The 16,546-nt window shown below is 38.5% G+C and overlaps 1 protein-coding gene and 1 pseudogene across 3 annotated transcripts in view; one reads left to right on the top strand and one right to left on the bottom strand.

The window, feature by feature from the left end:
• The window catches only part of LOC120582786 (cytosolic beta-glucosidase-like), a 191,004-nt gene that overhangs the window by 58,045 nt on the left and 116,413 nt on the right, over positions 1 to 16,546 (bottom strand). Inside the window, exons 2-4 of one of the 3 annotated variants that reach the window (XM_039838078.1) lie at positions 12,991 to 13,218; positions 2,799 to 2,963; positions 976 to 1,443 (exon numbers count right to left, since the gene is read on the bottom strand). In XM_039838078.1, coding sequence (XP_039694012.1) covers positions 1,433 to 1,443; positions 2,799 to 2,963; positions 12,991 to 13,218 — 404 coding nt within the window. In that variant the 3' untranslated portion in view covers positions 976 to 1,432. Of the gene's footprint in view, positions 1 to 975; positions 1,444 to 2,798; positions 2,964 to 12,990; positions 13,219 to 16,546 lie in introns of those variants that run through there. The other 2 variants (XM_039838079.1, XR_005647642.1) reach the window with 2 other exon arrangements.
• On the top strand, positions 703 to 821 carry LOC120582968 (uncharacterized; annotated as a pseudogene).

A 16,546-nucleotide genomic window follows, 5' to 3' on the forward strand; every position in this document is an offset into this window, starting at 1 on the left:
GAATCAGATAACTTGAGATTTCCCTTTCTCATCAGAAAGTGAATTCTCACCCAAAGGAAGAATCTATTTTGTGCATAAGATAAAAAATAATTATTTTTCTTGGATCAAATTGTAGAAAGCCAATCGCCCTGTGCCAAAACACTCCAGGTCTTAGTGAGAGAGCAAGTCAACATATTTTAGGTTTCAGAAGAAAGCGCTTTGTGTCACTTTCTAGAATTTCTTGTGGCTGATTCCAGTATGTTACTAATTAACTTAGAAAAGAAGAGTTTCAGGACCTTTCAAATAGATGATGAGAGAGAAGTGTGCCTACTATGGTAAAAAAATAATAAATTCAAAGTCTCGTTTTGCCTTGGATTTTGTTGCTATGATACGATTCCTCTATAGGGAAGAGAAATTAAATTTATATAGCAACAGTGTTCCAAGTGGTAGCTAAATGGGGGAAATTAACTGATATAGAAATGTGTGTTAAAGACACACATTTAAAGATTATTCCTTCACATTTGTTTTCAAATATGAAAATAATTCCATGGGAGGAAAAGAGTGACCATAATAATAATATTGTCTTGAAACAAAATTCATAGATTCTGTATGACAAAAAGAAAAAGTGTCTAACTGGGCTGCTTGGCCATAGCTTACACAAAACATACATTGATCAAAAACTCACAGCACTTTAAAGTTTATTACACAAATGCTTAATTTTTGTCCTTTAAAAATTCTACCCTGAACAAGCCCAATCCCGTCTGATCTCGAAAGCTAAGCAGGGTAGGGCCTGGTTAGTACTTGGATGGGAGACCACCTAGGAAAACCAGGTGCTGAAGGTGTAAAAATTTAAAAAATAAGAGATTGAAAACTGACAAGGTTCTTGCAATCTCTGAGGTCAACCAAGGGTTGCCTCACCTAAAAAATAAAAAAATTAAATAAAATATAAATAAATAAATAAAAATTCTACCAATTCATTTTGTGGTGGTTAGGATATTGAAATATGCAAATAAGCATGCTATAGTTGGCGATAACTAATATAGTTTGTAATAACTAATGTTCTCTCCCAACAGCCCCCACTCCTCCTACTCACATCACCTTCGCCCAGGAGTCACGAGATGCTGAAGACAGTCGCTTTTTTACTTGATTAAATTTCAGGAGGTTGAAGCTAGGCCAAAATCCTCACCTTCCTTTTTCCTAAATACGTTTTCTCCTCTCTCTTAATTACATGGCTTTACACTGATTTACATGAATTTCAGCTTTCCAAATCATTGGTGTTCGCTGAATGCAAACAGGCACATAAGTTTGCACAATTGATCTTTCATCATTTCAAATGGTACCTTTGAACAGTTCCTGAAATGTCTGTCTGAAATACTCCCAGCGCTGAGTGTCATCAAGAGATGGGGGGTCACCCTGGGGAAACCCATTCTCAGTGATGTAAATTACAGGGTTATTATACATATCCTGGAACAAAAGAGCAGAAGTTTTATTCTAAACAGATGTTAAAAAAAAGAGAGAGAGAGAGAGAGAGAGAGAGGCTCATAAAATCGGGTGCATTAGCCTCTATCTTCTCTAAGCTACAACCCCAAAACTAGTTTTCATCAAATTGCACTGACCCTATTAACTTAATTTTCCACGCAGTGACATTTTGTGATGAACAATGGAAAAGCAAAACTGTGTAAATGTCCATGAAGACAGTCAAGTGACTCTATTATAATGAGAAGACAGAAATATCTCTCTTCCATCAGCAACTGCTGATTGTCACTGCTCCTTAACCCTTTGGTTATGCCAGCAGCTACACGCTCCATCCCCCCACAGGGGGGCGGGGGGATCCTTGAAATTTTAATATCAGATAGCTGGATGCCATCCAGAATAACAAAGACCCAAAAAAGGTCCAGCTACTTCTACCCTTAATATGCCTTTTAGTAATCACCTTCATGATGCTAGCCTAAAAAATATGTCCAAGCTATTACTTCGATGAATATGACTTTAACAGTAAATCTTAACTTTAACCATGGTTTTGAAGCCCTTTATCAACTAGTTACCACTCACCAACTTATATTCTAAGCTTCTCTTCCCAACAAATGTATCTGCCACTGCATTTTTTCATGTTCTCACACACACATACATATGCCTGTCCTTCCATCTCCACATATTTGGGTGTGCACAAACAGAAACAGACAAATGTGCATGTACCTTAATGTATTTCAGTAGTTTACGTAGTCCCCATGGCACCACAGAGATCCAATCCAAGATGGGTCTGGAAAAATTTCAGTCTCCATATCCTGCAGAATACCCAGTTCTCCTTTATCATTCTCTTGGTACTTGACTAAGCGACTTGTATAATATTGCACAGAAAAGAAATCAGCTGTGCCTTTGATCATTCTCTTCTCTTCTTCTGTAAATTCTGGAAGCCGTGATGATGAATAGCCTTGCTTTTGGCTCATGGAAGCAATCTGGGACTTGACGATTTCAGGATAGTCACCATCAATAAATATAGGTTTAGCAAAAAAAATCCAAGTGAAAAGCCATAGCTCTTTTAGCAGCTTCCTGGTCAGACACTGAGTTGGGATCTGCTGGTTCCACTCGGCCAGTAAAAAATGCTAAGGACACCAGGGCCTGCTGCTCTTTTCAGAATAAGGAATCATAGCTGTGCCAGGATCTGGCATGGGCCTTAATCAAATTGTGGGCGGCCTGATAGCCTCCCGTTCCCAGGTGAGGTACACCAGGAGGGAACACATCCAAATCATACACCACCAGGGCTAACATGTTAGGCTCATTTATGGTGATCCACTGCTTTATTCGATCCCCAAACGTACTGAAGCAAAACCGGGCATATTCATCGAAGGATTCAATGATTGCCTCCGACAACCAACCTCCTTGATCTTCTAAGGCCTGGGACAAATCTATGTGGTACAGTGCCACTATGGGCGTAACCTTATTTGTTAACAAATCATTGATGATCTTGTTGTAGTAGTCGATTCCTAGGAAAAAGAAAAAGAAGATAGAAGAAGAAAAATTATTCGTAGTATGTTGGCAATAATTGTTAAAAGGGAGAGGCTCAGGAATAATTTCCTAAACAATTTTTATTCAAAATAAAGTTTATTACTTCTCGCATATAATCAATTAAAGGCTGAGAAGAAACATAAAGACTTCCAGGGGAGACTGGCTGATCAGGGTGTGGGAGTGGGATGGGGCGACAGGATTTAAGAAGATGTACATGTTCTCAAAGGGATACATCGGGGTAAGCTGCTATCACATAACTTCGCGTTGCTGTCACACATTGAAATTATTTATTTGTTATGCGTAATTTATCTCTTAACCACAACATAATACAAACCCCATGATAGCAGAAGCTCTGTCTCTCTAGTTTACCTCTGGATTTCCCAAATCCTTGAACAATACCAGAAATTTGGTAGACACTCAGTAAGTATTTGTTGAGTGAATGAATAAATCTCAACAGTATCAAGTACTGTTAATGTAAAAGACTGGAACCAGATGACCGCCTTGGTGCTTCTCCAGAGCCAGGAGTCTCAAAAGTCTAGGGAAAGAGACCCAGTGAGCACAAAGGAGAGCTCAGCATCTGTCCCAGAGTCGGGGATACATGGGCAGCTGGAAATTAAGGAATACTAGCTTGGGGAGTCTGCTCTAAAATTCTTGGAAATACACACCACTCCTGGCTCTGGCTCTCAGCTCGTTCTCCCAGCACCACATGGTGAGAGAAGTTTACAGGATGATGGCAGAGTTTAGAGGAATGTGAACTTGGAGAGGCTCTGCCTCCGAAACCTCCTCTGCCAACGAGACGTTGAGTTCAACCTAATGAGGACTCTCAACCTGGAAGAGACTTTCTGAGGAGAGGCTGATAAATAGTACTTCATGTGATTTTATGTCTAAGAGGATGAAAACAGCCTAAGTTTAGAAGAGAGAAGCTGTCCTCTCTTTCGAAGGTTGTTTTCTGGATAATAATTATAATTTCACATGTAGAATTATGTTTCAGTCAGTGTTTGCCTAGGAATAGGGTCCCTTTTTTAAAAAAAAACAAAACTTAGTATCTTCCAATTAAAAAATAATAATAATAATTCAGACTTTTGTATATGTTTCATTTAGTCAATCATTCATGTATTCATTCCTTAAATTCACATTTATAAAGAAGCTACTATACAGCAGATTTGCAAACATAAGTAAAATAAACATTGTCCTTATCTTCAGGGACCTTAAAAGTTAGTAAGGACTCCAGATAAATTCACAAACAATTACAATATGATATTACTAGTAAAGATAAAGTACAGAATGATATGTAAGCCTATGATGAGAAATACCTATCCCAAACAGTGCATTTGAAAATTTATTCTGAAAGCAATGTAGTATAACGGTTTCAAAAGAGAACTATGGTACCAAACTACCTAAATTCTATCCCAACTTCTTCACTACAATCTCAAATACCTTGGGCAAGTTACTTTACTTTTCTGAATTATCCTTCCCCTTCTGCAAAATGTGGACAATAACAGAAACCTATCTTCATAATTGTATGGAAGTTTAATGAGTTGATAAATTAAACGTACTTAGAACAGTTCTTGGCATAAAGTAAGGGCTTAGTATAGGTTGGCTATCATTCTAATAATAATTATTATTGTTATTGTTGTCATTAGTGACATCTAAGCTGACACTCAAAAGATGAATGTAAATTACCCACATAAGGCAAAGAGAAAAGAGTGATTCAGGAAGAGAAAAAGGGAAAGCAAATGTGCAAAAGACAAAGAAGCTATGGGGGAAAAAAAAAAAAACCACCCAAATGTAAACAGAGCTTGCTATAGCAAGGGAGTCAGTCATCATCACTTGCATTTGGCAGATACTCAAAGTCTATCAGGAAAGAGGGAAAGTTTTATAGTGAAAAAGAGGGTGAAGGGGGGGATTCCGGGATGTACTGATTAGTGGTTGTTGGCACAGGGCAGAAATGGGACTTCCTATGCAATTGGTTTGGGAAACATAGATGGCTTTCTCTGGCTGGTTGGTCCTGAGTTGAAAGCAGAGGGCAGGGGAGCCAAAAAAAATAGAAAATCTGGCAGTTGTTGACTAAAGCTCTGACTATTCCGGGTGGTTGCTGCTGAGGTTGTAGTTTGACTGCCTGGCCTGCTTATATGGACTGAAGTTCTACTGTCATATTATGGCCTGGCCATTGTTTGTTTGATTATTTTAGTCTCCTACAAGAGTATGGATTTTTCTGGGAACGGAAAGTTCAGTATAAGGAGAACATATATCTCAGCAGAAGAGGAATAAGAATGGTGAGAGGTAAGCAGGGTAAGCAGAAGCTGAATTATGTAAAGTTGTGTGTTATTTGCCTATCTGTCTCTAAAAGTGGATATTTTTAACAACAGCTCTCTTATTTGGTAGACTGCAACATAATGGAAATCAGGTATAACAACTTCATACATGGAAGACCCACTTGCTGGCCATCATACACTCAATAGGCAGAATATGCACCCCCCTCCAAGATATGCATGCCCTAATTCATGGAATATGTACTATGCTACTTTTCATAGCAAAAGGGACATTCTAGATGTGGTTAAGGATCTTGAGATAGGAAGATTTCTCTAGATTTTTCAGTTGGCCCCAGTCTAACCACACGAGTCCTTGGAAGTGAAAGAGGATGGCAGAAGAGTGGGTCAGAAAGATGTCATAGCAGAAGGAGAGACAGGAAAGATGGCAGCGTGAGAGGGACTTGACCCATTATTGCTGATTTTGAAGGTAGAGGAAGGGAGCCAGGAGCCAAGAGACGAGGGGCCTCTAGAAGCTGAAAATGGTCCTTGGCTGACAACCGCCAAGGAATGAAGACTTCATTCATACAGCCACAAGAAGCTAAATTCTGCCAACAATCTGAATGAGCCAAGAAGCAGACTGTCTCCTAGGACCTTCAGAAAGAAAAGCAGCACTGTAGCCACCTTGGTGTTAGCCTGGCTAGGCCTGTGTCAGACCTGTGACCTACCTAACTCCGAGGTCACACATTTGTGCTGTTTTAAGCAAGTAAGCTTGTAATAATTTGTTATAGCATCAACAAAAAACTAATACACTCAGTAAAATGTATAAAGCTTTTCTATTCTCTCTCAGTGAGAGCACTCCACCGTCCTACCTCTGGGCCTCTCTAAACCTACATGTCCTCATTTGCAAAATGGGATAGCCGAAGATGATAAAATGGAATCATTTTTGTACTGGTATGTGTTAAGGTTCCTATAGCCAGTTCCTTCCATCGGCTTTGAATATAAACATAATAGCAACTTTAATTTATTTCATTCATACTTAAGTCCAAGAGGTGGATATGTTTACACTTGATAAATATATGAGAAAACTGAGATTCAGAGAAAGTGAGTCCCAGACCTACAGTGCCAGTGCTGTCGTAAGGCACAGCCTTATGTAAACACAATTCGTCTCCCTGCAAAGACTGAACCATTCCCATCATGGCATTCCACTTCTCCCACTTACTAATGTGGTTTCGGAACCAGAAACACAGTGACTGTTTTACTAGCCTTAACAATCACCTACTTTGGAGCTGATTTATAACATCGGATTTTTTTTTTTTTCCTGTTTTGGAGGAATCAATGATTTATCTCTTGGAAGCATCATTAGATATGGCACAATCATTAATGATGGCAATCAATGTAATTCAAACAACATGATAATCCTCAGTTAAATTGAAGATTTAAAAAAATTTAAGTAAATTTTTTTTCTCACTCATCAGCACGGCAGAACAACAAAGCATTGCATAATTAATATTTAACATCCCAGAATGGAACATTTTATTTCAGTTTATTTGATGTTGGAATGAAACTTTCCCATGAGGCAGTAGAGTGAAGTTTTTAAGAGCTGAGCTCCAGAGTCAAACAATTCAAAGGATCATGGTAAATCAGTTGGCCCCTCTATGCCCAAGTTTCTTCATCTGCAAGAAAGGAATATTAATAATGCCACCTCGTAAGTATTGTAAGTATCAAATGAAAACAAACCAAAGGGTTCTCTGGTTTTATCATATTATTACAACTCAAGGTAACTAATTCTCTACATAAATGTATGTTTTTAAATGATCATCTGTTACCAATCTAGGGATCTCGAAACTTTAGATGTCATTTGGACTCTATTCTGCATCTGGGTATTAAAAAAGGGTTGATTATTTTAAGTACTGAAGCTTTTACAGCCTTTCATTTTTACTACTATTGTCTACATTTTAATTAAGCCTATTTCTTTATAATTGATCTTTGAAAATACAAAGTGTATTTGATTTAAAGGTCTTTGGATATAGAAAAAAGAAACCCACTCAGATTAACTCAAATATAAAAGTGGCATTAGGGACGGTGGCTGGTTGGCATGAAATACAGTGAGTATTATATGAAATGGCTGAGAGATATCACATACCCAATGACAGAAAATAATTGCAACTGGAACTCAAAGGAATTAAAGCTGAAAGCTGAGAAAATCTTTGCATCTCAGGAAAGTCTGGTCTCTCCCATCTCAGCTTCTCTAAAACATCTACTCATTCCTCTCTCTCTCTTGCAGAATCAGTTTTTTTTAATGCATCCTATTTGCCTAAATGACCATTCCATCTGCCAAAGTTACCTCAAAGCCTTAGGGCCAACCGCCAATCAACTCAGCCTCTAGGCTCCTTAATTTCAAACATCCCTGAGAAAAGAAAACAATAGGGCAACATGACCTTCTTCAACGAGGTTATGTAATCTGTATGTCACAAAGAAGTCTTTCCCTCAGCCAGTCAGCTGTGACCAAGAGTGGAGCAGGATTATGTAGAATGAAGAAATTGGAAAAATTCCCTTAAAAGAGGATGTGGCTGGAACTTGGAAAGATGATGTCTCACTACGGAAAATAACTGAACTGGAATTCTCCTAGGCAAACTGTAAATGTCTTAATGGAGACTTAATTTTGATTCAGTGCCTACCATGTGCCAAACATATAATTCTCTGAGTTATCATATTATCACACCACCAATTTCTCTCATTGCCCTAGGTTCTCTTGGCACACTGCCTGTATTAGTTTCCTATTGCTGCTGTAACACATCACCACAAACAGTGGCCTAAACCAACACAAAGTTATTATCTTACAGTTCGGGGCCTCAGATAACCCAAACTGTTCTCACTGAGCTAAAATCAAGATGTCTACAGGGCTGCATTTCTTCTAGAGTCTCTCAAGGAGAAATCATTTTCTTGCCTTTCCCCACATCTGGAGGCTGCCCACATGCCTTGGTACTTGGTCCTTTCCTTCATCTTCAAAGACAGCAGTAACATCTTCTCTGCTCTCTGAGCTCTGCTGCAGTCCTTCTGTCTTCTCTCCCTGACTCGGATCCCCTTGCCTCCCTTTATAAGGACTCATGTGATTACACTGCGACCAGCCGAGTAATCACGAAAATCTCCCCATCACAGGTTCTTTAACTTAATCATACCTGTAAAGTCCTTTTTACCAGGTATGACAATATATTTACAGTTTCTAAAGATTAGGAGGTGGATAACTTTGGGGAGGAGGGTGGCATTATTCAGCCTACCGCACTGCCCAACATAAAGAGATTAGTGAAGGTTTCTGTAGTTAATTTACTTAACTGCCATTCCTGTTAAGCGCGCTTGTATTTAAATCCTAAAGTGAACAAGAAATTCTGCATAAACATTCCTTTTGTTTTTAATTTCCCATACTTGAGTCCCCTACTAAACACCTGAAACTTACATTTGTGGTAGATACGAACATGCACTTGAACAGTTGAGAAATACAAAAATATGTGATTTCAGTTGCCAGCTCAATCTCTTCTTGTTAAACCTTGAAAACTTGACATTTAAAAGGGAAAGACTGTGTAACAATTCCATTTTGTACCATATTCTTCCAATTTAGGAACATAAGATTTAACAAGTTTCCAAAAATCCTCTAATCAAGCTTTAAAACACACAAAAGGGGGTTCCTTGGAAAGAATAGTGACAAAGGTTTTCCAATTCTTTGCATGCTCTTTGAGAAAATGTTTAAACAGAAAAAACAAATGATGGCCTTTCTGAGTAAAAACAGTTCCAATTGCTTCAACAGATCGCTGCACAAGAGTGAGTTAGTGCTTATTGAAATTCTGCCTCCTAGAAGCACCTCCAATACCCTTTCGTTCATGGAAGCGTCTGTAATATCCATCAGCTTTGGCTTTACGAAGGCTGGGGCCTAACTCAAAAACCTCAGTCACATGATCCCCACATGAGATTTGCACAAGTGATTCTCCCACGTTGTTCCGGTGGCCCGGTGGCTCCAGTGTCACCGCCACCACCCTCCAGCTTTTCTGCTTCTCTGTTCTTGGATTGCTGACCTACAGTGTGCTTCATGAACTTCTGCAAACCTCACGTTGGTTTTAAATAGCTTGATATGTTGACATCGGTACGTGCGCATAATCCTTTATCTGAAAATCTTGGTGGCAAATGTGTTCAGAATTTTTGAATTTTAGAAAAGAAATGCAGAGTAAATACCACCCCCCCATGCATCTGCAGTATGATATATAAATATTCTCATTAAGTAGAATAAACTGAGATAATGATAACAATTAAAAAAAACCTTTCACATCAATTCCGGTCAGCTTTTGCTGCCAAATTGGTTTTAGAGGTAAACTTGCTAAAAAGGATTCAGTATTGTGAGCCTTTTGGATTTCAGAATTTCAGATAAGGGATTACGGACCTATATTACGAGCTGGTGGGTGGTCCACGTTTTTGTTCTGTTTTTAATTTTTCTGCTGTTTACCAACCAAATGGAAGCTCAGTGAGAACTCCAAGCTCACAGACTCATGGACGAGAGCAGTGGACAGAGTTACAGAGTCTCCGCTTCATTTCACCAACAGGGAAACCGCAGCACAAGGAATGAAAGTGGTTTTGTGAGGTCGTAACTGGGTCTAGACTAGGTACTAGGTTTTTAACGTCAGAAAGACCTAGATCAAACTCAGCCCTAAGTCAAGTTGTCATCTTGGCAAATCTATGGCCAGCCATACACCCAGGTTACCGTGATCTCCTCTGTTTAGAGAAGGCCCTCGCTCACAGAGCTGTCAGGAGCATGAAATCAGCAAATGCAGGTATGACAAGGGGCACAGTGAGTCACTCGTACTACAGGCTCAATAAAAGGCAACTATGCTTACCTTTAGAGTGATTTTTATGATTACTATTGACCTAATTCAAGTAAATTCAGTAACTTACCTGAATTCCTCCCTGCAAGGCAGTGGACTAGGTCATAGGAGTGCCGTAGGCAGAATTATCTCCCATTACACCATGAGCAATTCGAGAGGTCATCTTACGCATGTGTTATGAGTACCTAGTATAGTCCCTGAAACACAGCAGACACAGCGCACATTCGCTTAACTAAATTCAACTCAAAGTGCTCGCAATATAACAGAGGGTACAATAACAGCAATAGTTAAGAATGTGAGAAATACCCTAAGAGTTCTACGAAGTGATATGGAAATAGAAAAAGATATATCTCTGCTGTCTTGGAATAGGGAAAAGCTCTAAAGGAGAGGAAACATCTGTGCTAGGTCTTAACAGGAGGATAAACATTCAGCAGGTACAGCTGAGAGTTAAAGAATGACCATTCCAGGCTGGAGGAAGAGCGTAAGAAAATCCCGACAAAGGCAGAAAATCGCATCGCGTGTTTAATAAGTGGTGGGTCATGTGCCCAGGGTGTTGCGTGGGTCACACGCAGGAGACAATTTGAGCCTGTAATAAGTCAGAGGTGAGTTAAGACTAAGACAAATACAACCCAGAATGACATATGAAGGAGAATAGATAGTACATCGAGGCTTGGGGCGACTAAAAAAAAATGTATCTTGCTTTGTTTTTAGAAGGAGATGATGTAAGCCAAATGACTTGGGCCAAGCTCTAGGAAAATTGCTGTGATAGCACTTTTTATAAAAGATTAAAGGACAAAGAAAGAGAATGAAAGTAAGTAGACCCGTCAAGGGTATATTAAAAAGTCCTTGATGACAATGATAAACACCTAAACTAGGGCAGGGGCCGAGAAGATGGCCAAGAGGGGAGAAGTTAAAGAGATGTAAGTAGAATGAATCATATTTGGCAACCAATTAGGAAGCCAAGAAGAGATGATTCAAAGATTACACTTAGTTTTTAGATGATGCCAGAAAAAAGAAAGGGCACTGACGATGGATTAGGAAGGTAGGAAATTATAAGATAATCTTTGAACTGAACGAAAAATTAACTTATGTTCAAAATTTAAAAAAAAGAAATACTAGCCAATGATGTCAAGAAAGTGGACATTCAACCAACAGCAGTGAGTCACAGGAATAATATCTTAAGAATCAAGCAACGAGTCTGCTAATCTTGTATTATTCTAACCTGGAGGAGGCTATTCTAAGGCTATGAGTTGCGGTCCCATGTCACCATGTGGAGATTATCCCACCTGACATAAAATGAGCATCGCAAGTGCACAAGTCTATCTAGAAATTATCGCCACCGGTTTTCCTTACTGTGTATGGACCAGATCACTTCCTCAAAAAGAACCCTTTAGTATCGATAAAGGCTCTTCAGTGTGCTGAATGTGCTGAGGCAGGCAGGCACCTTCACTCAGGGTCCTGCAAGTACCTGCCTTGTACCTGCAAGACCCTGAGAGCAAACACCTCCTTCAATTTTGCACCTTAGGCACCTCTCTTGCTTCGCCTAGTCCCAACTCTAGGAGTAAAGCGAAATCTTTTCCAGAACAAAGTAGTAATAAAGCTTATTTATTAAGAGGGAAAGGGGGAGAGGGGAGGTAGATAAGGGTAGGGGGGTCAAATACACGGCGACAGAAGGAAATTTAACTTTGGGTGGGGAACGCACAGTGCAATATACATACGATGTATGACTGACTTATACACTTGAAACCTGTATAATTTTATTAACCAATGTCACCCCAATAAATTTAATTTAAAAAAGAAGCCATTATGTTGTAGTGGTCACAAAACTTTCCTCTAAAGAATCAGATAGTCAATATTTTAGGCTTTCCAGACTGTATGATCTCTGCCCCAACTACTCGATTCTGCCATCGCAGTGGAAAAGCAGACAAGGACACATGTAATGACTGGGCATGACTGTGTTGTAATAAAGCTTTATTTACAAAAATAGGCGGCAGGCCAAATTTGGCCCTCAGGTTGCAGTTCGCCAACCCTGCTGTGAGGAAGGAGATAGCCAGAGCTCCTTTGGTTTAACTTCCAAATTCACCATTTACCAAACACCTGGATTTGGGTATGCACCTCTGTAAAATGTGATAAACCTTTTAGAAAACATGGGTAAAATGCCTCATAAACAAGTCTTTCAAACAGGGCAGTACTCTTTTCAATTATAAGGCATAATATAAATAATAGCTAACACATTAAATGATTTTATGACATAACAGCTACTCTATAAAGACTTTACAAAGATTATTTCATTTAATCTTCCAATAACTCTTTCAAGTGGGAAGTCTTATAGTATTCTTTTCTACTCGTGGGGGAACTGAAGCACCAAGAGATACCCAAGACATGCTCACACAGATAGTAAATGATGTAGTTGGCACTTAACCCCAAGCACATGGACTGCAGGTGTCTTGATGCTAACTTCTATGTAGTTGATTAGCTCCATTAACTCAGCTCCTATTGAAATGCTCAGAATCGTATCAAGTTCTCCAGGGCTTTTCATAACTCATCACAGGTAAAAACAACTGAAAATAATTTATACACAGCTTTTAGAAATTCACCTTCAGGTTAACACTCAAATAACATCTTATATAAATAAAATGTTTATTCTGACCCTCCTTCTGCCCATCGATTTGCTCCCCTCCTGACAAAATTCTTCTGTTAAGAGGAACCAGAGTCTTTTTGAGAAAACTAATGCAAACCCATTTCAAAAACTGTATCCCATAATCACTCTAAAAACTTGTAATTTCAAAGCTACAGTGCAGAATAGCATACTGGATTAATTGTGCCAGTCTGCAGCAATAACCTTGAATTAAAGCTGCAACCTTCTATTTTTAAGAAACACTTGCCTTTCTGGTTGATGAAACCTGTCGTCCCATCAGGTAACAGACGTGACCAGGAAAGAGAGAAGCGGTAATGAGTCAATCCAAGCTGTTTGATACATTTCAAATCTTCCTCCCACAGAGTGTAGCTGCCACAAGCTACATCACCAGTCTGGTTCTTGAAAACTCTCTCTCCTCCCTGATGGGTGAATGTGTCCCAGACACTAGGGCCTTTTCCATCTGCATCCCAGCCTCCTGAGAAAAAGAAGAAAATGAAACGGTAACACTCTTGACATCAAGAAGCATATGTGGAATGTAAATCCTTGTCGCCAAAAGAACATACCTCGTTAACACAATGTACCATATTTGTAACTTTAAAATATGTCTTTAAAATAACATGCATGAGTGGGTTATGTGTTTAGCTGTCCTTGACCCTTGATGCTGACTGGTAGCAAATGAAAATTATTGCCTAGTGCTGGCACATCATAGGATCTCCTGGTTCGTTATCTGACTGGTAAACAGAGGCAGGCCCCAGCTTATGAATGCCTACTTGGAAACACTTCCTCGTGAACATTTCTCTTGGCCATGACTGACATGCCTTGCCCTGGATATACATGACCTTGATGTGTGGAACCTTATTTTTGACCTTCTACCTTTGAACCCTATTCTCCTTTTATTTAACAATGGAGCCTGTGATGGTCCAATCAATGGGTGAGGTGCTAGTTCTCACCACTGCTGACACAATTTTGGTACCCTACATTCACTCATTCATACAATGTTATACTTGATGAGCACAGGGGACACCAGGACGAACTCTGCTTTGCTTCCTGTCCTTGGGGAACTTAGCTATAGGCTACTGCAAAACAGTTGACCTAAAGGCCTTTGTGAGAAAACCAGGGAGGGTCATTTATCCAGATGTAGCTAGAGTCAGGAGTCTCCTAGATAAACGACTCCTAGACTGAAACCTAAAGGAGAAGTTGAATCATCAAGGTGAATTGCTTGGAGGTGGGAATGAGAGGGAAAGAGAGAAAAGAGCTAGGATTTGACTAAGTCCCGCAGTAAGAGAGCGCCCATCACAGGAACAGAAAGTAATGACTTCGTTGGATGTGGGATATCTGCTCACATAGAAATTTTGTTTAAAGAGGTAGGTAGACTCCATTTTATGGTATAGAGGATTGATTTTTTTAAAATCTCATGAGTCCCTAATTCCACTTCTAGGTGCATACCCTGGAGAAACACTCTTGTATTTTCATAAAGAAATAATATGAGATTATCGAGGCTGAGAAGACCATAAGAGCGAAATCCTGGAAATGACTTACATCTTATCAACGGCAGAAGAGATCATTAATTTGAGGTGCATCCATAGAGAAGAAACACTAATCAACAGTTAAAATGAATGAATCCAAGCATAGATAACCTTCTGCTATGGTCTGAATGTTTGTGTCCCCCAAAATGTGTGTGTTGAAATCCTAATGCTCAATGTGATGATACTGGACGGTAGACCTTTGGGACGTGCTTCAGTCATAAAATAGAATCCTCATAAATGACATTAGTCCTCTTATAAAAGAGACCCCCCCGAGCTCCTTAGCCCCTTTGGCCATATGAGGACACAACAAGTCTGCCATGTGAAGGAGAATGCCTACCCAGCCACGCTGGCAATCTGATCTCAAACTTCCAGCGGATTAAGATATCCTGAAAATTATAATGTTAAACAACAACAGAAAAATCAAGATTCGAAAGAATGTATACAGGGATGAATAAGTGGAGTATAAAAGATTTTTAGGGCAATAAAACTATTCTGTATAATACTGTAATGGTGGATACATGTCATTATACATTTGTTAAAACCATAAATGTGAACTTTAGTTAATAATGTATCAAAATTCTTTCATCGATTGTAATAAATGTCCCAGACTAATGCAAGATGTGAACAGCAGGGGAAACTGGGGGAATAGGTTATACACTAACTCTCTGTACTTTCTGTTCAACTTTTCTATAAATCTAAAATTGCTCTAAGATAATAGACTTTAAACTATTCATTAAAAAATATTTAATGTTTTTCATGTTTTGTATACTTAAAAATATGTAAAACAATCCATGTATTTTGTGAACATGTGAATATGATGTAAACATATACCAACATGCCTAAGAATTACAAAACTAAGCTACTGGTGACATTTAATTTCCAGAGCTCACACTCAACCATTATGCCACACAGGAAAAAACTAAATAAATCAAAAAGAGGGCAAGAAAATCAGAAAAAACAAACAAACATATAAATGGTAAGAAAAATAAAAGCATAAAGTAAGATGGTAGCACAAGGCATGAACGATACTTATAAAAACACACTTATAAAAATACAAGTCAATGGACTAAATTCCCCAGATAAAAGAGAAAAAAATCAGACTAGATTTTTAAAAAATCCATTGATATGCTGTTTGCCAATTCACATAAGACAGAAGAATATAGAACAACTGAAAGCCACAATATGAAAAGATATCCCTGCCCACGCTCCGAAAAAAAGCAAAACACGTGAAGGGGAAAATGCATTATTGTGGGTCACTGCCTAACAACGTTTTAAATGTGTGAGAACCTAAGAATCTGGTTTCAAAATACGTGAAGCAAAAATCGACATAACTGAAAAGCAATGTCAACAACCCCATTTCATAATGAGAGATTTTAATTAATATGAGTTCTATCAAATATTAAGAAAAAACCTCATCCTACAGAAATAATTCCAGAAAATAAATACAGGATTTCTCAACTCTTTTTTACATGGCTAGAATAACCTTGATACCAAAACCTCTCTCGGTAACTGAGAAAAGAAAGAATAAGGATGGCAGATATTAAGAAGTTTGATCTAATTGATATAAACGACATGGCACAATAATGAACACCACGATTGACGAATATATTCCATTCTTTTTAAGGAGACACAAACATTATGAAAGTTGAGCACAAGTTGGTCTGTAAATAAAGTCTCCATAAATTTCAAAAGTTTGGAGAAATGCAGATGACCATCTCTAATAAATTATGTTAGAGTTCAATATATAAGAATGTTAGAAATCCCAAAAGTTCATAAATCTGAAAAGGCACCTCTGAATAACTTAAAGGTTAAAAAAGATGCCATTGTAGTCACCAGAAAATATTAGAAATTAAATTAAAAAATAAATATTAAAACGCTGTGGCATCTAGTTTACATGCTAGAGAGAAAGCTTTGATGCATGTGTTAGAAACAGAGCAAGCCTCAGAGTTAATGAGCCAAGTAGCTCACTTGAAAGTTGTAAAGAAAAAGAGGAAGAGGAAGAAAATAGAAAGGAGAAAAGAAGGAGGAGGAGAAGGAGGAAGAGGAGGGGAGGGAGGAAGAAGAGGAAGAGAAAGAGAAGGAGATGAAAGAGAATATTATTTTAAAACTTCATGAAAACACATTTGAAAAGTTATATAGAAATGACAAGTTCTAGGAAATTAAAACATCAAAACTGGCTCCAAAAAGGTTAAAAAATAACTTGAAAGGTCTTTTAACTAATTAAAATTAATTCATAGTTAAAATGAATCACAAAGAAAATGCCATGCCACTTGGTTC

This window comes from Pteropus medius, unplaced genomic scaffold, assembly GCF_902729225.1.
Source record: "Pteropus medius unplaced genomic scaffold, Ma_sr-lr_union100, whole genome shotgun sequence".
Taxonomy (NCBI): Eukaryota; Metazoa; Chordata; class Mammalia; order Chiroptera; family Pteropodidae; genus Pteropus; species Pteropus medius.